Consider the following 17,666-nt stretch of genomic DNA (forward strand, 5'->3'; position numbering starts at 1 on the left):
CGGGCAAATGAAGCTGAAAGCATTTTGTAATAATCGGTACTTGGTGTAATAATCATTGTGGCGATTTAGTTACAGGACTATGACGGTGCATGCATAAATAAAAGAAAAATCGGATTTATTAACATTGCCGTTTGCAAACGCAATCTATGATGGAAATCTATAGCGCAAAGTTGAGCTATTTTATGTTCACAGCAGAATTTGTGTCATTCTATTAGCTAATTAGGCCAAAATCGATGTGTGAACTTGTGATATTATGGCCAGATGGACAATATCTACTATATCATTTCTTCAGCCGCCTCAGGCTATACAAATGCCGATCGGGTCTTTCCACCACATGCGTGGTGTGTACACACACACCACGCATGTGGTGGAAAGACCCGATGTGTGTGTGTGTGTGTGTGTGTGTGTGTGTGTGTGTGTGTGTGTGTGGGCATTATGAGTTCCTGGAACTTGAAGTAACCTCTCCACTGCAACGCCGTTGATAGAGATAGGGGTGTGTGCTCTCTTCTTCTAGCCTGATTATCAGCCTGAAGCTGCGTGGAGCTTCAGTCTGACATTGGCTGCAGTGTCCTCGATTAACAGGGGGAGGGGATTCAAATTTCCCTAAACCAATCACAAGAGATCCACGGATCCGCCTACATCTGACGTCATCGCACAGCTCGTTTTAGCAGATATTCGCTGATTGGCTTGTCGTTAGACCACTCCCACCTCCGACTCTGATTTGACAGGTTTTACTTCGACCGTGAAAAGCCATAGGCTCACATTATGACACCAGACCAAGAGGAGCAGTCCACTCAGAGAGTGGGCGGGGTCTTTGGTCTGGAACCAGGCTACTCTTCTTCAGCTCCCTGGACGTCTTGACATTGAGGACGAGGCTGTTCTCATGACACCGTGTCAGTGATCTGACCTCGTCCCTGTTGTACGCTGTCTCGTCGTTGTCTCGTCAGGCCCATTACCATCATCAGCCTACAGTAACTTAATGATGTCAGAGATGAGCACCTAGCCACGCAGTAATGTGTGTACAGGGAGTGGAGGAGAGGGCTCAGCACGCAGCCCTGAGAGGCTCCAGAGTTGAGGGGTCAGTGGTTCTGACGTGGTGGCAGTCCATCGTCACCGCCTGGCGATGGCCCGACAGGAAGTCGCTGAACATGGACGGGTGCCTCCCCCTGGTCAGCCGGGGTGCCTGATGGAGGGGAAAGGAACTGGTGGGAATAACGTGTTCCTTCCACGTGCTACGTCCAACCGGGGAAACTCCGCCCTCTCGGGTGATAAGAAGGCTTAGCTCTCACGCATTGAAGGAGGCATGAGCTCGGCTCTGGGTTCTGCCCTCGGCTGGCAGAGGGAGTGTAGCGCCCGGGATTACATAGGCACTGGGTGAAAAAAATGGGGTTGCAAAATCACGGGATAAAAAAAAAATAACATGGATGAAGCTTGGTGTCGAACTTGCCGGGAACTATTGTGTTGAACGGTGAGCTGTAGTACACAAGCAGCATTCACACACGACAGTTACTACCCTCCAGTTGAGAAAGGCTAGTGTGAATCTGAGCCAATGGAAATCGCAACGTCAGTAGATCTATTCTGACGTGAGGGCTACAGGTCTCCACTCTCCAGTCGTTCAGACATGTTACCTGTGGGGTGCCTAGGACAGGCACAGTATTCTGTGTCTTGAAGTCCGCAGGAACAACTGTACACGTTTTTGAGGACACGGCCCAGGATGTTTAAGTAGGATTGAGGGCTCTGTGCGCGTCAGCCTCAAAGACATTTAGCGGGCGGTCCTTCTCCGGCCGGTGGCTGTTTTACTTCAAAAAGGTATTCAGCAAGCTCACCGGGGAGGGAGATAGAGGCGTTCACAACACAGCTGGATCCCCCCTCTGAACTCCGTCATTGTCTGAAGGGTATGCCAAGCCCCCCCCCCTGCCCCCTCTGTCCCCTGGAGAAACCTGTTGGCTTGATTGATGATGAATCTGTCATCCCCCCGCCCTCAGACATCCAAGCTTCCTTGAAGCAGTGGTGGAAAAAGTACTCACATTTCTTACTTGAGTAAAAGTATCAATACTGCAATGTAGAAGTACTCTGTTACAAGTAAAAGTCCGGAATGAAAAAATGACTTGAGTAAAGGTACAAAAGTATTGGTATCAAAATGTACTTAAAGTGACAAAAGTAAAAGTACTAAAATGTTTGAAAACAGCAGATCTACAAGCTACCAAAAGTAAAAGTACTAAAATGTTTGAAAATAGCAGATCTACAAGCTCACAACGCGTCGCGATGCGACGCGTTGTGAGCTTGTAGATCGGCTACAACTAACTAAAGTTTTCAAATAATTGTAGTGGAGTACAATATTTGCCTCCGAGATGTAGTGGAGTAGAAGTAAACGTATTGGAAATTGGAAATACTCAAGTAAAGTACAAATACCTCAACATTGTACTTAAGTTCAGTACTTAAGTAAATGTACTCAGTTACTTTCCACCACTGGTTTCCTTGAAGCAAGTTATAAAAGTTGTCCCTGGGTTTCCCGGGTGGAATTGGATACAAGTACATGCCCATAGTTCAAATAACTAAAGGCCAGTGCAGCGTGTAAATTATTCATAGTCATATTTCTGCATCATGAAAGGGCTGCTCATGTAGTCTGATGAACACCTCCATTCATATTGAACAGAGCGGCCAGAGGAAAATGAATTTATAGTTTTAGATGTAAAACATTTCATGTGTTGTCCCTCGGACTGAATTATCTAATAATAATAATAATCTTGAGCTGAGATTCTGTATGCCACAGGAAGGTAATTGGTTATTGAAAAGAGATAGTATCATGCACATTCCCACAAGCTAGTGCTGAACCAAAACTCTAAAGTAACCAAAAAGGTAGCGTCCGCCCACAGTATATTGCTGTCCCATGCTTTAAACAGGTGTTGTCAGATAATAGGCCAAACTGGGAACATTTGGCATTTGATGTTAACAGTGGTGTAAAGTAACTAAGTACGTTTACTCAAGTACTGTACTTAACTCTTTGACTGCCAGAGTATTTTCATAATATACTCACCCAGTGCCAGCGATTTTCGTGTTTTATAACCTTTTCAACCGGTGACAGAAGTTTTATATCCATTATAATCCATCGTATGGCTGTGTGTACAAACAAACACGATAGATGTACCAGCTCCCAAAAGGTTACGTTTTCAGAGCTGATCTGTGTGAAGTAGTTTTCACCATCTCAAACAGGCTGCAGCCACCATATCCGGCGAAAATGCCCGTATTTCTCGGATATGTCAAATGATTGCACCTTTCCACAATGGAGAGATGACAAGATTTCGTGCAGCATTGCGTTCTGTGTTTAAAGCATGCATAGTGTCTGTGACTGGACAACAATCAGAGTATGCAACATTTTCTGAAAGTGTCTGGGACCATACAAAATAAATAAAATACATATACATTTACAACAGTAGTATCTGTAGCAGCATTGGTATTTGGACAATGAGTAGCTTTAGCATAAAAATAATAAACGCTATTGCAAGGTTAATCAGCGGGGCAATGAGTTTTAATAGCATGTCTGTTTTTCTCACAGTTGTGAGAAAAACAGACATGCTATTAAAACTCACATATCAATGATTACAATGACCTCAGCTAGAGAGCTGAGGTCAACTGTCTGTCTGAAGAGGAACCACAGTAAACAATGGCGCTTGACACTCATTACTCAAAACAAACCTCGTATAACCTGGCAAGCGACAGCACTATTAGGCCCATTATGTTATTAGCAATTGTATGATACTAATAACGCAACTAGAACATATTGTTCCTATAAAGAAACAATGTGGGCTCGCTTTAAAGCCCAAAAAATGTAGTTATAAAAAGTACAAAATCAGTTTGACTCTGTATCTCTGTCTTTGCGTTGTGTGTGGGTGTAGACTTGCCTGTGTTGTGGTGTGGGGTGCTTCCCCCTGGCTCCAGTGAGCTTGTAGATGAGCTATTTCCGATGGTTTACAGTGTGTGTGTGTGTGTGTGTGTGGGGGGGGGGGGGGGGTTGTGTGAGGTTATATTGACCAATATACACCATTAGTGTTTAATTGGAGCTTGAAATTTACAAACTTATTGCCATTAAGATTTCACCCATTCACACACATATTCACACACCGATGGCGGAGGAAACCATGCAAGGCACCTGCTCATCGGGAGCAATTAGGGGTTCAGCGTCTTGCTCAAGGACACTTGGACACTAACTCTGGGGGAGCCCGGGATCGAACTGGGAACTTCGCAGTTGCCATCCGGCCGCTGCCACCCCCTGTACTCACACCTTCCAAAAACTGTCAAGGTTTTCCCAAAATAGCAGATCTACAAGCTCACAACGCATCACATTGTAGATCGGCTTTTTTTGAATAGTTGAAGTATGACGGGGGGGATGGGGGCGGGGTTTGGAGTGGCAGTTGAGTATGGTGTGTGTGTGTGTGGGGGGGGGGGGGGGGGGGGGGGTCCGAGCTTGCAGTGTACAAACGTTTGAGCATCAAAATATACTTTGAGTACCAAAGTAAAAGTACTCAATGATCAGAAAATAGATCTACAAGCTCATAACGCGTCACATTGTAGATCGGCTGTGTGTGGTTACTGTAGGTTTTGTATTAATAATACATTAACAACAACAATAAAGTAACAAGTAACTAAAGCTGTCAAATGCTGTCATTGTAGTGGAGTAGAAGTAACAAAAATGGAAAGTAAAGTAAAAGGAACTCAAAATTAAACTGTGGTAAGCACTTGCATAGTACTTGAGTAAATATACTTAGTTACTTTGCAGCACCACTGCCTGATAGCCAATGACTGACAGATTAGGTAGCAGCAGCTGCACTGATTGCTAGAGTGTGTAGGTGTATGGGTTTATATTAATGCTCTTAACTAAAAATGTATACATCACACAGCTTAGATCTTTGGATGAAATCGGAGAGCAGACCTGTGCGCACTTGGTGATGTCAAATAAATATCTGTAGTGTAAAAAATGTGGCCACAGTGACACAGTGAAAACACGGGGCATTTCTCCTCTGTCCTTCTCTCCCCACTAGCAAAACCCATTGGAAATGCATTGGGTGCTTAAAGTTAATTATTTCAAAAACTACAAATGATTTAAAAAAGAAAAGTCCAAGCATAGATGTACACAGTAAACTGACATTTTTACAGTTTGAATGGAGTTTCTAAGTGAAAGTACGTGGGAGTAGTTAGGTGCCATAACTTTTGGGAGAGAAAGAAATATTGTAGAACATCAATAGTGGTGGGCCCATGGCCCCAAGGCCTGCGTTTGACTCACAAGTCCAATTATGAGGACTTGTGAGCAGTTAAGTTGCTGGCTGCAATAAAGGCGCAAGACAAAAACTAAGTTCACAATGATTATCAAAGCTGTTTTAAGTCTGACGAATATTAAACTGGGCACCATACTGTAAGTGGTTCATCCAACCATTGATGCTGAGTCCCAAGCAGGGAGGCATTGGTTTAATGTTCATTCCCGGGACCCACAGGGGTCCTTGGGGGGGTTTCAGGGGGTCCCCAGCAAAATGTGTTAATGTAGCATCACCATCATTTTAACCACTTTATCCATTTATACGTTGGCTATTAAAAAATTGCAGATATACAAGCTCACAGCTTGTATATCTGTGAGCTTGTACATCAGCATTTTTTTAGCAATGAGTCTCTGGCACAACATTTTAAGACAGGGGTATGCAGGTATATTTCAATTTCGGGGTCCTTGGCACGAAAAAAGAACCACTGCTCTACAGCAGTGGTTCTCAAACTTTTTCATGTCAAGGACCCCTAAAATGTGGCGTATTTGGCCGCGGAACCCCATCTCAAATATCTAGTTCCAGGGACCCCCAGAAGCAAAGATTTGAATTACAAATGTTCGCTTAAAAATATATGTATTCAAAGGTTTGCACAACTTTTCACGATTTTTCAAAAATAGCAGATCTACAATGCTCATAGCGCGGCACTCGGTGCCGCGCTATGAGCATTGTAGATCTGCTATTTTTGAATAGCCAAAGTATAAAAGGTTAAAATTATTGTGATGGCTATTAGCACATTTTGTTGGGGACCCCCTAGAACCCCACCAAGGACCCCTGGGGGTCCCCGGACCCCACTTTGAGAGCCAATGCTCTACGTGTCAGAGAAGAAGCTGAGCTTAATATTTCGGGGGTGGTTGGACTTCCGCAAACTGGCCATGCTGTTAAAAGACAAGCTGCCAATAAATCGTTTTTCTGCCAGGATCTTAGAATGATAAACACTATTGACCTTTAAAACGATCACATTTTCCTGGATGAATCCTAATGAATATGGCCTTCTCATTGAGTCATCCCCCCCACAGAATATAATTGTTTCCGCCATCCAAGAATGACAGGCTGACGGGGGGTGGCTTTGCAGAGTTCTCCATGCGCTTGCTTGGCTGTTTCTCCACCGAATTTGCCAGTGTTTGTTACCAAATTTCACTTTCACATTTATTTCTTCAAGCTATCCTATCGAGTATTCGTAGGAGGCAGTCTCAGTCATAAGTTGAGTTCATTCCATGAGTTCTGGCTTGCTTATTCCAGTTCCTTAACCCATTAAGACCTGATTCAAGGCCGATGAAAAAATAAAAATAAATAAATAAATAATAAATGCTAACAGTTTAAAGAAAAAAAATATATATATATTTTTATCTCAAAATTTGGTTTCAGGGACCCCAAGAAGCAAAGATTTGAGTTACAAATGTTCGCTTTAAAAAATATATATTCAAAGATTTGCGCAAATTTTCACGATTTTTCAAAAATAGCAGATATACAAGCTCATGAGCTTGTATATCTGCTATCTTTGAATAGCCCAAAGAAATCTTAAAATGACACAGATGCGTTCCCGGTCTTAATGGGTTAAAACAAGCCTTGCTGCAGTAATAAGGCGTGCGGTTGTTGTGCTTGTATGTTGAGCCCTTGTGGTCGAAGTCGTTGAGTCTCCAAGGAGACAAAGCTGTGGGGCATCTGGTAAAGTTTGTCCAAGTTTTCCCAAAACCTCCTTGAACTGGATTTTGCCGTCTCTTTTCTCTCTCTAGTGACATTGAACCCACCACACAGATTCACTCTCTGCTCCTCGCTTCTCTTAAGCTGTTACTGCCTCAAGCACATTTGAATACCAGTGAACAGCATGGCCTAAGTGTAGAAGTTTTTTTTAACAGCTCTATCTAAGTATTTTAGATTATGTAGATCTAGTCATATAAAAAGCTGACTTGTTCTTCGCTGCCATGGTCGAATAAAGAAGTAAGGTTTTTGCGTTGGCTATCAAAAAACAGCAGATATACAAGCTCAAGCATGTAAAGTCACGACAAATCACCGATCGTTCATTCATTCAATAAACGGGCATCAGTCCGACGAACCAACGTAAACAAACTTTGCGTGCGGATCGCGGCAAATCACCGATCACTCAATAAACGGGCATCAGTCCGACGAACCAACGGTAAACAAACTTTTCATATTATAGATTTCTATGGACGGCTTTGGTTAACTGCTTGCTGCATAAACTACTTTTCAGATGGCGAGGCGAGGGAGCAGGTCTAGTTCTATAATCTGATAAAAGTGTGTATGTTCATGTTCATCGCACGCACACTCCCACCCACTGCCAGAGTTGAGCTGTCTTTCAACGCAACATGCAGAGAAAGAGAGTGATGACTTACATTTGGCACTGTCGCCGTCTGACACAGTGGCAAATGTGTTATTGGCTGGCTGTGTGTAGGCTATATTCCACACAAGGCGTACCGCTATAGACCATATTCACACGGCGGCCATATTGGAATTTAACATTGAAAGTGCCGCCACCCGGGGTGGCTACTTTCATTGACTTCATAGAAACATGGCCGCCGTGTGAATATGGTCTATACCTACCGAAGCGGAATGTACCCTCTGGTATCATTACATTGTTTGTCATATGGGCTTATGTACCATATATTATCTGCCGTCGTCAAAGGAGTGCAAAAGCAACTAGTCTGTCGTCCACATTCCTACAAACTGTACAGCACATCAAATGAAGTCGGGAGAAAGGTGTGGGAAAAAGTTGCTCAATGCAGCTCTCTCAACACTGTGGTATATACGGTCTAATCTATGTGATACGCAGACAAAATTATTTACTGTTGCATTTGCGAAAGGGCCCCCGCTACCCCTGCTCTCAAGCCCAGGCTAAACAGCCAACCAGAGAGCTCTACCTCCCTGTCTGCCCTGTCAAGAGTACAGTAGCTACATTGCAAGTTATACTATATTACTTTCGCTACTCAATAACAAAGCAATGTACAATACAATCTGTATAGCCAACTCCTTTTAGAACTGAGTCCACTTCATTGGAACAATAATAAGCAATCACTAATCAGCCATGCACACATAAATATAGGATATATACGTATATTCAACTAAATCAACAGCCTCTCATATCTTTCGAACTGTTTTTCCTGGATATTCTACATTCCACATACAGGTATTGTATTGTAACTATGATTATTCTTACAGGAGGAGTAAAACATTTAAACGAAACAGCAGAAATACACACATTGCTTCATCAAATTAGATGTTGAATTCTTCACTGTTTAAAGCGATTTCCTGCCTGCACAAAGCTTACAATGGACCACAATATATATATTTCATTATCTTTGACTGAGGCAAACTAAAGAAAATTCTAAGTGCTGAGTGCCTGTCTTCCCTCTCATGACCTGCCGTCCTCCTTAATGTTTGTGACCTTAGCAATTAATGGTAATACAACGACTATAACAGCTAGATTCTGACTTAGGTTGCCGTAGAGACAAACGGCTAAAAGAGAGACACGCTGACAGAGAAACAGGTAGAGAGACGGTATGACAGACAGCTAAAGAGAGACAGGTAGTGAGACGGATAGAGAGACAGATAAAAGAGACAGACAGACAGACAGACAGACAAACAAATAATGAGAGAGACAGGCAGGTATTGACACGGGTAGACAGACAGACAGACAGACAGACAGACAAATAATGAGAGAGACAGGCAGGTATTGACACGGGTAGACAGACAGACAGACAGACAGACAGACAGACAGACAGACAGACAGACAGACAGACAGACAGACAGGCAGGCAGAGACAGTTCCCATTGTATAGACCAAGTGCGACCATACTGTGATCTATCATCTGTCCATTACACCTCTGTCTAGCTGACTCTCACATTAATCACATGACGTCATTCTGGAACTTAGAGATGAACAGAGCACTCAGCTTAAGAGGTGTGTGTGCGTGTGTGTGTGTGTGCGTGCGTGCGTGCGCGTGTGTGTGTGTGTGTGTGCGCGTGTGTTTAAATAATTTATTATTTATCTGTCTGTTTACATTTCCTCCTGTTTGTTTGTTTTACTGATATAATGACCTCAGTGAATTAAAAGTTTGAAATTAAAGGAAAAATATTGTGTGTGTGTGTGTATGTGTGTGTGTGTGTGTGTGTGTGTGTGTGTGTGTGTGTGTGTCTGTCTTACTCTCTGTCGATGACCAGACAGGTCACGGCCTCAGCAGCGATAACGTTGGCCGTCCGCACGTCCTCACTGTGGACAGAACACACACACACACACACACACACACGCACGCACAGTTAATCACACCAGTGCACATGTGAAATCCCCCGATGAGAGAGCAAAGCATTCTTCAGACCAATTAACAGCTAATATGACAGTTAAGATTACTGTTCTAAAATGCAACCCAACACGCACACACGCACGCATACATTACACACACACACACACACACACACACACACACACACACACACACACACACACACACACACACACACACACACACACACACACACACACACACACACACACACACACACACACACACACACACACACAACATTCTTTGTTGGACTCCAGAGAACAGCTGATTAAAAAAAGAGAGAGAGAGAGAGAGATTTTGAAGAATTTGGAACATTTTAACGGTACAAATCTTGTATGGGGGTCCCTGGTGCAAAACAATTTCAGACAGGGGTCAGCGGCCAAATAAATGTTCATTCGTGGGTCCTTGACATGAAAAAGTTAAAGAATAGCAGACATTGTGAACGGTAACAACAGCAGATGTCACAGTTCAAACATATCAGACCAAGTCAAAGGCTTGCTAGCATTTTACTTTCAATCAGGGCTTAAAACCTGACATGTATTTTTTTTTATTGGATTCCTTCTAAGCAGAACCCATATCTTAGCATTTCTGTTGTTTACTCAACTCAACTCAACTCAACTTTATTTATATAGCACATTTAAAACAACCACAGCTGCCACAAAGTGCTGTACAGTGCATAGGTAATACAGTATGTAAAAAACAAAGATTAAAAACACAGAATACAAAGACAAACACAGAACAGGAAAAGGAGGGGGGCTAGTTCAGAAAAAGAGGTCTCATGCTGTGTTAAAAGCCAAAGAATAAAAGTGCGTTTTAAGCGAGGATTTAAAAATGGCCAGAGAGGGGGCCTGCTTAATCTGCAGGGGAAGATCGTTCCAGAGCTTGGGGGCAGCGACTGAAAAAGCTCTGTCCCCTCTAAGCTTCCGGTTTGCCCACGGGACCTCCAGCAGCATCTGGTCAGCTGACCTGAGGGAGCGGGCAGGAGTGCGGGGGGGGGGGAGCTCAGAGAGGTATGGAGGGGCGAGACCATTTAAGGCTTTAAAAGTAAAAAGCAGAACCTTGAACTGGATTCTAAATTGCACGGGCAGCCAGTGGAGAGAGGCGAGGATGGGAGTTATATGCTCTCTCCTACGTGTGCCAGTTAGCAATCGGGCAGCAGCGTTCTGAATCAGCTGGAGCCGAGCAAGGGAAGACTGACTGGCTCCAAGGTAGAGGGCGTTACAGTAATCCAGCCGAGATGTAATAAAGGCATGGATTACTGTCTCAAAGTGCTGGGTGGATACCAAGGGTTTTACTTTTGCCAACTGTCTCAGATGAAAAAAGCTAGACTTCACCACTGAACTAATTTGGCGATCTAGCTTGAAGTCGTTGTCCATTTTAAAACCCAGGTTGGAGACTGTTGGCTTCACAAACTGTGCCAGGGGGCCTAGATCAAAGGGAGGGGGGTTACCAGAACCATTTGGGGCAAACACCACCACCTCAGTTTTCTTTTCATTGAAGCTTAGAAAGCTTAGGGCCATCCAGGCTTTAATGTCCTCGAGGCAAGAGAGAAGAGCTTTAGGTTCAGCATCTTTCTTTTTTAAGGGGACATAGATTTGGCTGTCATCGGCATAAAAATGGAACAAAATGCCATGTTTCCTGAGGATGGACCCTAGCGGCAGGAGATAGAGAGAGAAGAGCACTGGGGCTAAAATAGAGCCCTGTGGAACACCATACGCCAACGGCGCCGGGGCGGATTCAGAGCCAGCAGCGCTGACAGACATGGTTCTGCCCGTCAGGTAGGACCTGAACCACCCTAGCGCAGTTCCGTGGATACCCACAAGGTGCTGCAGACGCCAGAGCAGGACGTTGTGGTCCACTGTGTCGAACGCAGCCGTCAAGTCCAGCAGGACAAGAATTACATGGTCGCCCGCATCATTTGCTCGGAGGATGTCGTTAAATACCCTTACTAGTGCAGACTCGGTACTATGCCGGGTTTTAAAGCCAGATTGGAAGACCTCAGGGATGTTATGCTCCTCTAGAAAAGACTGTAGCTGGGCATAGACAGCCTTTTCTAGTACCTTAGAGATAAAAGGCAATTTCGATATGGGCCGAAAATGGGCCAACACAGTGGGGTCGAGGCCTGGCTTCTTAAGCAGTGGTTGCACTACAGCATGTTTAAAACACGTGGGAACAAGACCAGAAGAGAGACTGCTATTTATGATGTTCAGGACCACGTGAGCTACGCTGGGGAAAACCTCTTTAAAGAGGCGCGCCGGAATGACGTCGTGAGGCGAACCTGAGGCCTTTATGTGGCTGACTATATCCTCCAAAAAGGACAGTGTTACAGGTTCGAACGAGCTGAGCACGGCGGGGCAAGGGACACAAACAGAGGGGTCAGAGGCAGGAGCAGAGATGAGGGCCCTTGTATTTACCACCTTGTCAATGAAAAAGTGCAGGAAGTCATTACAAATGTCTGATGATTCAAAACAGACAGGCTGAGCGATATTAAGAACAGAGTCAATGGTTTGATAGAGTACACGTGGGTTAAGACGGTTAGACTCAATAATATTCGCTAAGTGCTCTCTTTTTGCCTCTTTGACAGTGTTCTGGTAGGAGAGCCAGGATTCCTTTACGATCTGAGAAGAAACCTGCAGCTTGTCCTTCTTCCATTTACGTTCTGCTTTTCGGCACTCCTGTCTAGCTGCACGGGTTCTGTCATTGAACCAGGGCTCAGGCTTTGCCCTGGGCTGCTTGGATCTCAATGGGGCCACAGAGTCCATTATGGTCCCACACGAAGAGTTAAACCAAGAGCACAGTTCCTCTGTGGGAACAGTCGAGGCAGAGGGGACACACAGCTGTTCAAAGGCAGCTGAAAAGCGACTAGCAGTGCGGGGGTTAAGAGTCCGACAGAGTCTAGCAGGAGCCCTAGATCTATTTTCAGTACAAGAGAGAACAACATCAAACAGAACGGGGCAATGGTCAGAGAAAGTATTATTACAGATCTCTAGGTTAAGAATAGGCAGCCCATATGATATCACGAGATCTAATGTATGCCCACGTTCATGAGTAGGACCCGTCACATTTTGCACCATATTAAACGATTCAATAAGGTTTAGGAAGTCCTTCACCATAGGTTTATCGGGGCAACATACGTGTACATTTAGATCTCCGAGAATCAAGACTCGATCATAGTTGGGCAATATTCCAGCCAGGAAATTGGAGAAATCAGTCACAAAATCCTTGTTGTATTTAGGCGGTCGATAAATGAGTGCGCACAAAACAGGCTCAATACGACCCACCTCAAACACAGTCACTTCAAAGCTGGAAAAGGAAGCAGAGCATTGCTTGCATTTAATATCATCCTTATAGATGACCGCTGTTCCCCCACCCAGCCTGCCCGAGGGCCGCGGGGAGTTGAAATAGGAACAGCCGGCCGGCAGCAGTTCAACGAGGGCACTACACTCACCCGCCGCCATCCACGTCTCTGTCACACAGAGGAGATCCAGGTCGTGGGAGCTGAAGAAATCCCTCAGGATAAATGTTTTATGTGTCAGCGATCTGGCATTCACCAGGCCAATCCTGACAGGGGCTGGAGCCTTTAATCCGGAGGAGCTAAGATCGCGGGGCAGCGGCCGCAGATTGCGGGGGTTCACGCCGCGACTCCAGCGCCGAGGAGCGCAGGGGCGGCCGGGCTGGAATAGCACCTCCAGGCTAGCAACAGGAGCGAGACAGGTCGCGCTGGGGACCCGGAGTCGTTGCTGCAGGGCGGAGGGAGATAATCCAGGTTTCACGTGGGGCAAAGACGAAAAGCATACACAAGCTTTCAGTTTTACCAGCTTGCCACTCCGTTTTCCACGGCGGCGGAGCCGTTTCCTCCTCGGCGGCGGGGGCGCGACCGAGAGCAGATGAGTCGGGATTCCTGTTAGGAGCGGCGGCTCGGTTTTTTGTTCATTGTGGCAGAATGAGCCAATAATCCTGGCATTTTGTCGGATATCCAGAAGAGATTGGCGATCATACACCAGCAGAGACTTAATCTGAACAGTGCCAAGGCTTAGACACAGCAGAAACACAAACCAAAGCGAGAGCAGGAGACGAGCAGCCAAACACACTGGCGCCATCTTCCCACCAATCTTTAGTTTCACTCTGCTTCTTGTACATACGTGTATGCAATATACATGAAACACATTTGTATTTCTATGCTGCTGTTAACATGAATAACAATGTTTAGCTTTCTTCACAGTTAACACCCTCCTAAATGGCCACATTAAAGTTATAGCATTTGATATTCCACTGCTGTATATCATCAGGAGTGTTAAAATTGCCTAAAAGCCACAATGAAACGCGTAATTTGCTTCAGTGTTATAAGACTGCCATGGTCTAAATAAAAGAACAGCCAGTTTGAGCACTCACGGTGTGCGCTGGCACACTGGAAGCTTAACCCATTAAGACCTGGAAAGCATTTTTTTATTTCTTTGGCTATTAAAAAATAGCAGATCTACAAGCTCATAGCGCGGCACCGAGTGCCGCACTACGAGCTTGTAGATCTGCTATTTTTTGAAAAATCATGAAAATGTGTGCAAATCTTTGAATATACATATTTCTTTAAGCGAACATTTGCAACTCAAATCTTTGCTTCTGGGCGATTCTACAAAATGTCTTCTAAATCCTCAAACTGTTTAAAAAAAAAAAAAAAAAAAAACGTATGTTACTATAATCAGTCGTTCTTAAACTTTTTCATGTCAAGGACCCCCCAAAATGACATGTACTGTATTTGGCCGCGGACCCCCATCTCAAAATATGTTGTTCCAGGGACCCCCATGCAGAAGCAAAGATTTGAGTTAAAACTGTATGATATATGTTCAAAGATTTGCACACATTTTCACGATTGTTTTTTCAAAAATAGCAGATCTACAAGCTTGTATCGTGGCACTCGGTGCTGCGCTATGAGCTTGTAGATCTGCTATTTTGCTATAGCCAAAGAAATCTAAAGTGACACAGATGCGTTCCCGGTCTTAATGGGTTAAGTGCTGTATTATTCCTGTTTTGGCAGGCAGCTGGGACGAGAGGCATGGCTGTGCACAGGGGAGAGAGGGCTGACTAACAGCAATATACCGTTGCTGTCGGACAGAAACCTTGCAACTCTATAATTTCAACGTTTTATATAAATGAATGCAAATACTTTGTCACAATACAGTGTCTCACAAAAGTAGCAAAAAGCTCACAACACGGTGTGGTGCGTTGTGAGCTTGTAGATCTACTATGTTTGCTATTTAAAAAAAGAAGTTGAAGTGAAAGTGGTAAAGTCTGCCAGTGGGTTTTATGAATATTCCAATTAAAAGTATTAAAGGACAACTTTGTTTTTTTACAACCAATGTTTATGTTTTAGATTGTAATTAAAGTAAATAAAAGATGAGTGTTAAAATTTTTAAATTTACTGCTTTCTATAGTTTTAGCAATTTTCACAATCTTTTTTACAGTGTTTTCACAGTGGGCGGGGGCATTCTGTCCGGTGGCTAAATATGTATTTTTTTAACACATTAACCCGGAGTTTTCTTTAATATTATTTACAGTAGCTCTTCTAGCCCCCAATAACTCACATCTGGCCATCTCAGACAGCCGGACCTTTTTTATTGTGTAAAAAAGGCATATTTAGCCACCGGACAGAATGCCCCCGCCCACTGTAAAAAATATCGCAAAAAATGCTAAAACTATAGAAAGCAGTAAATGAAAAAAAAAATACACTCATCATTTATTTACTTTAATTACAAGCTAAAATATAAACCTTGGTTGTAAAAAACCAAAGTTGTCCTTTAAGAGCTTGTGACTAATTAATAATCACACGCGCTCCATTGGACACACAGGGTTCCTGCCCGACAGCAACGACATTAACGTTTCAGTTACAAGTCATTTGAAGCAGTGCTTCTCAAACCTTTTCATGTCAAGGACCCCCAAACTGATATGTATTTGGCCGCCGCGGACCCCCATCTGGAAAGGTTTTGTGCCAGGGACGCCTCCCCCCAGGAGAGAAGATTTATGTAAAACGAAAAATCCAAATTCTTAAAAATTCTTCCAAACATTTTCAATATATATTTGTTTTAAGTTTAAAAAATATCAGATGTACAAGCATGTGGCAAGAAATGTGAGCATGTAGATCTGCTGTTTTTGAATAACCAACGTATGAATGGATAAAGAACCCCAAAGCCCTCTTTGAGAGAGAAAATGATTTGAACAACAGGCTAACAAGAAATGCATGTATTGAAAAGGCTTGCACGGGCCATCACAATAATATGGTTTCTTTCGCAGTTGTAACGTTAACATGAAGATTCTCACACAGCATGTGACACACTGAAGCTACAACTACACCGAGACAAATCATGATGCCAACCAGAAACAATAGGCTGAAAAACTGCTTATTTCCCAGAGCTGTGAAAACACTATTGAAAACATCACCCCTTTCCCCCAAACACACATGCATGAGACACGCACGCACGCACGCACACACACACACACACACACACACACACACACACACACACACACACACACACACACACACACACACACACACACACACACACACACACACACACACACACACACACACACACACACACACACACGCGTGCGCGATTGAAGTTGTTTTGTCATGCCTCTGTTGTTGCTGCTGAACCAAGTTTCATTGTGTTTATGCAACAATAAACTTCTATCTCTCTAAAGAAAATAACCACTTTTGCTGCTTTGCATATTTTACAGTAGCTGAGACGCAGACATCAAAGTCAAAAAATGTTTTTAAATAACATTGCAATTGAAGTTGTTTCATGTCTCTGTTGTGGTGTTTGACTGTTTGTTGCATATTCCTGCAATTTTCCCACTTCAGTGGTACACGGTTGTAAACGGGTCACATTCATTAATTCTAAGAAATCCATCTCATCTCCTTCATAGGCGATAGAAACATTAGAGGGAATGGTGCTTTGGTGTCTGACCTGGAAGAGCTGTTGTTGTTGCGGGCAAAAGACGACATAATATAGTAATGTGTCAAGGTCCTCACTCCTGTCTTTGAGTGATCTCCTTTGATCTCACATACAATGAGATCGTCAGGTGATGTTGTGAGAAAGGTTGCGTGTACTGTGTGCTTTACTACCTAAGTGATGATGAAAGACCGTGTAAAGTGGCTAATGCCTTCGGCCTGGCCGTGCCAGACTGTATAGACAACTGTTGGGGAGATGTATAAAGTGATCACAGTACGTTTGTCAGTACATCAAGCTGCCATTTAGCAAGCATTAACCCATTTAGACCTGGAACGCATCTGGGTCACTTTTTGATGTGAGCTAAAAAAGCGTTATTTTACACTTTGGCTATTCAAAAATAGCAGATCTACAAGCTCATAGCGCGGCACCGAGTGCCACGCTACGAGCTTGTAGATCTGCTATTTTTGAAAAATTGAGAAAATATGTGTGTGGAATAATCTATGATTATGATGAGGGTGGAGTGTTTATTGACATGTAACTACTTATATGGCCCTCTAGCGCCATCCCGTGGTAAATGACCGTTTGTTCAGAAATGACGGAGTGATGACGCACGTCCGGTTTAGCGTGATTTAATTATATACTTTCATTAAGATTTAGGTAGATTAGCGGCTTAATCCGCGCATAGAAAGTATTGTCCTAGTAGTGGGGTGATTTATGTATTTACTATCTAACTTTCTGAGGGTTTTTTAAGCTATTTGTTATGCCTGCCATCGTGACCAAGTGTACTGCGCATGCGTCAGCTTTCCTAGCACCGGGGCTTTTGGTTTAGTATCTCAGTAACAAAGAAGAGCCGCGGTGGGCAGATGGTATGTACAATTAAGCTCCGACCTTACACGACATAACTTATTTCTTGCATATATATATTATACCTTGTGAAGATGTATTTCATGTCGGTAATGATTGCTATGTTCTATGTTTTATCTGCAGGTTTATAACCTGCTAACTACCGTTGTAACGACCAGTATAGTGTTAGATATGTGTGTGAGAGTTTGTGTGTGAATGAAACAGAAATAAAACGCCATAAAAGACACTTGTTTGAGTTGTATC

At 43.7% G+C, this 17,666-nt stretch overlaps 1 protein-coding gene across 4 annotated transcripts in view; it reads right to left on the reverse strand.

Moving 5' to 3' along the window:
* LOC311060482 (cGMP-dependent protein kinase 1-like) overlaps window positions 1-17,666 on the reverse strand; it is a gene marked incomplete at its 5' end in the record, with an annotated part of 177,551 nt that overhangs the window by 33,424 nt on the left and 126,461 nt on the right. For all 4 annotated transcript variants that reach the window (XM_084078665.1, XM_084078664.1, XM_084078666.1 and 1 more), the window contains one exon: window positions 9,471-9,536. In XM_084078665.1, the coding sequence (XP_083934791.1) occupies window positions 9,471-9,536 (66 nt within the window). The remainder of the gene's footprint in view (window positions 1-9,470; window positions 9,537-17,666) is intronic.

Source organism: Gymnoscopelus microlampas (assembly GCF_963454915.1).
Source record: "Gymnoscopelus microlampas genome assembly, chromosome: 14".
NCBI classification, from domain to species: domain Eukaryota; kingdom Metazoa; phylum Chordata; class Actinopteri; order Myctophiformes; family Myctophidae; genus Gymnoscopelus; species Gymnoscopelus microlampas.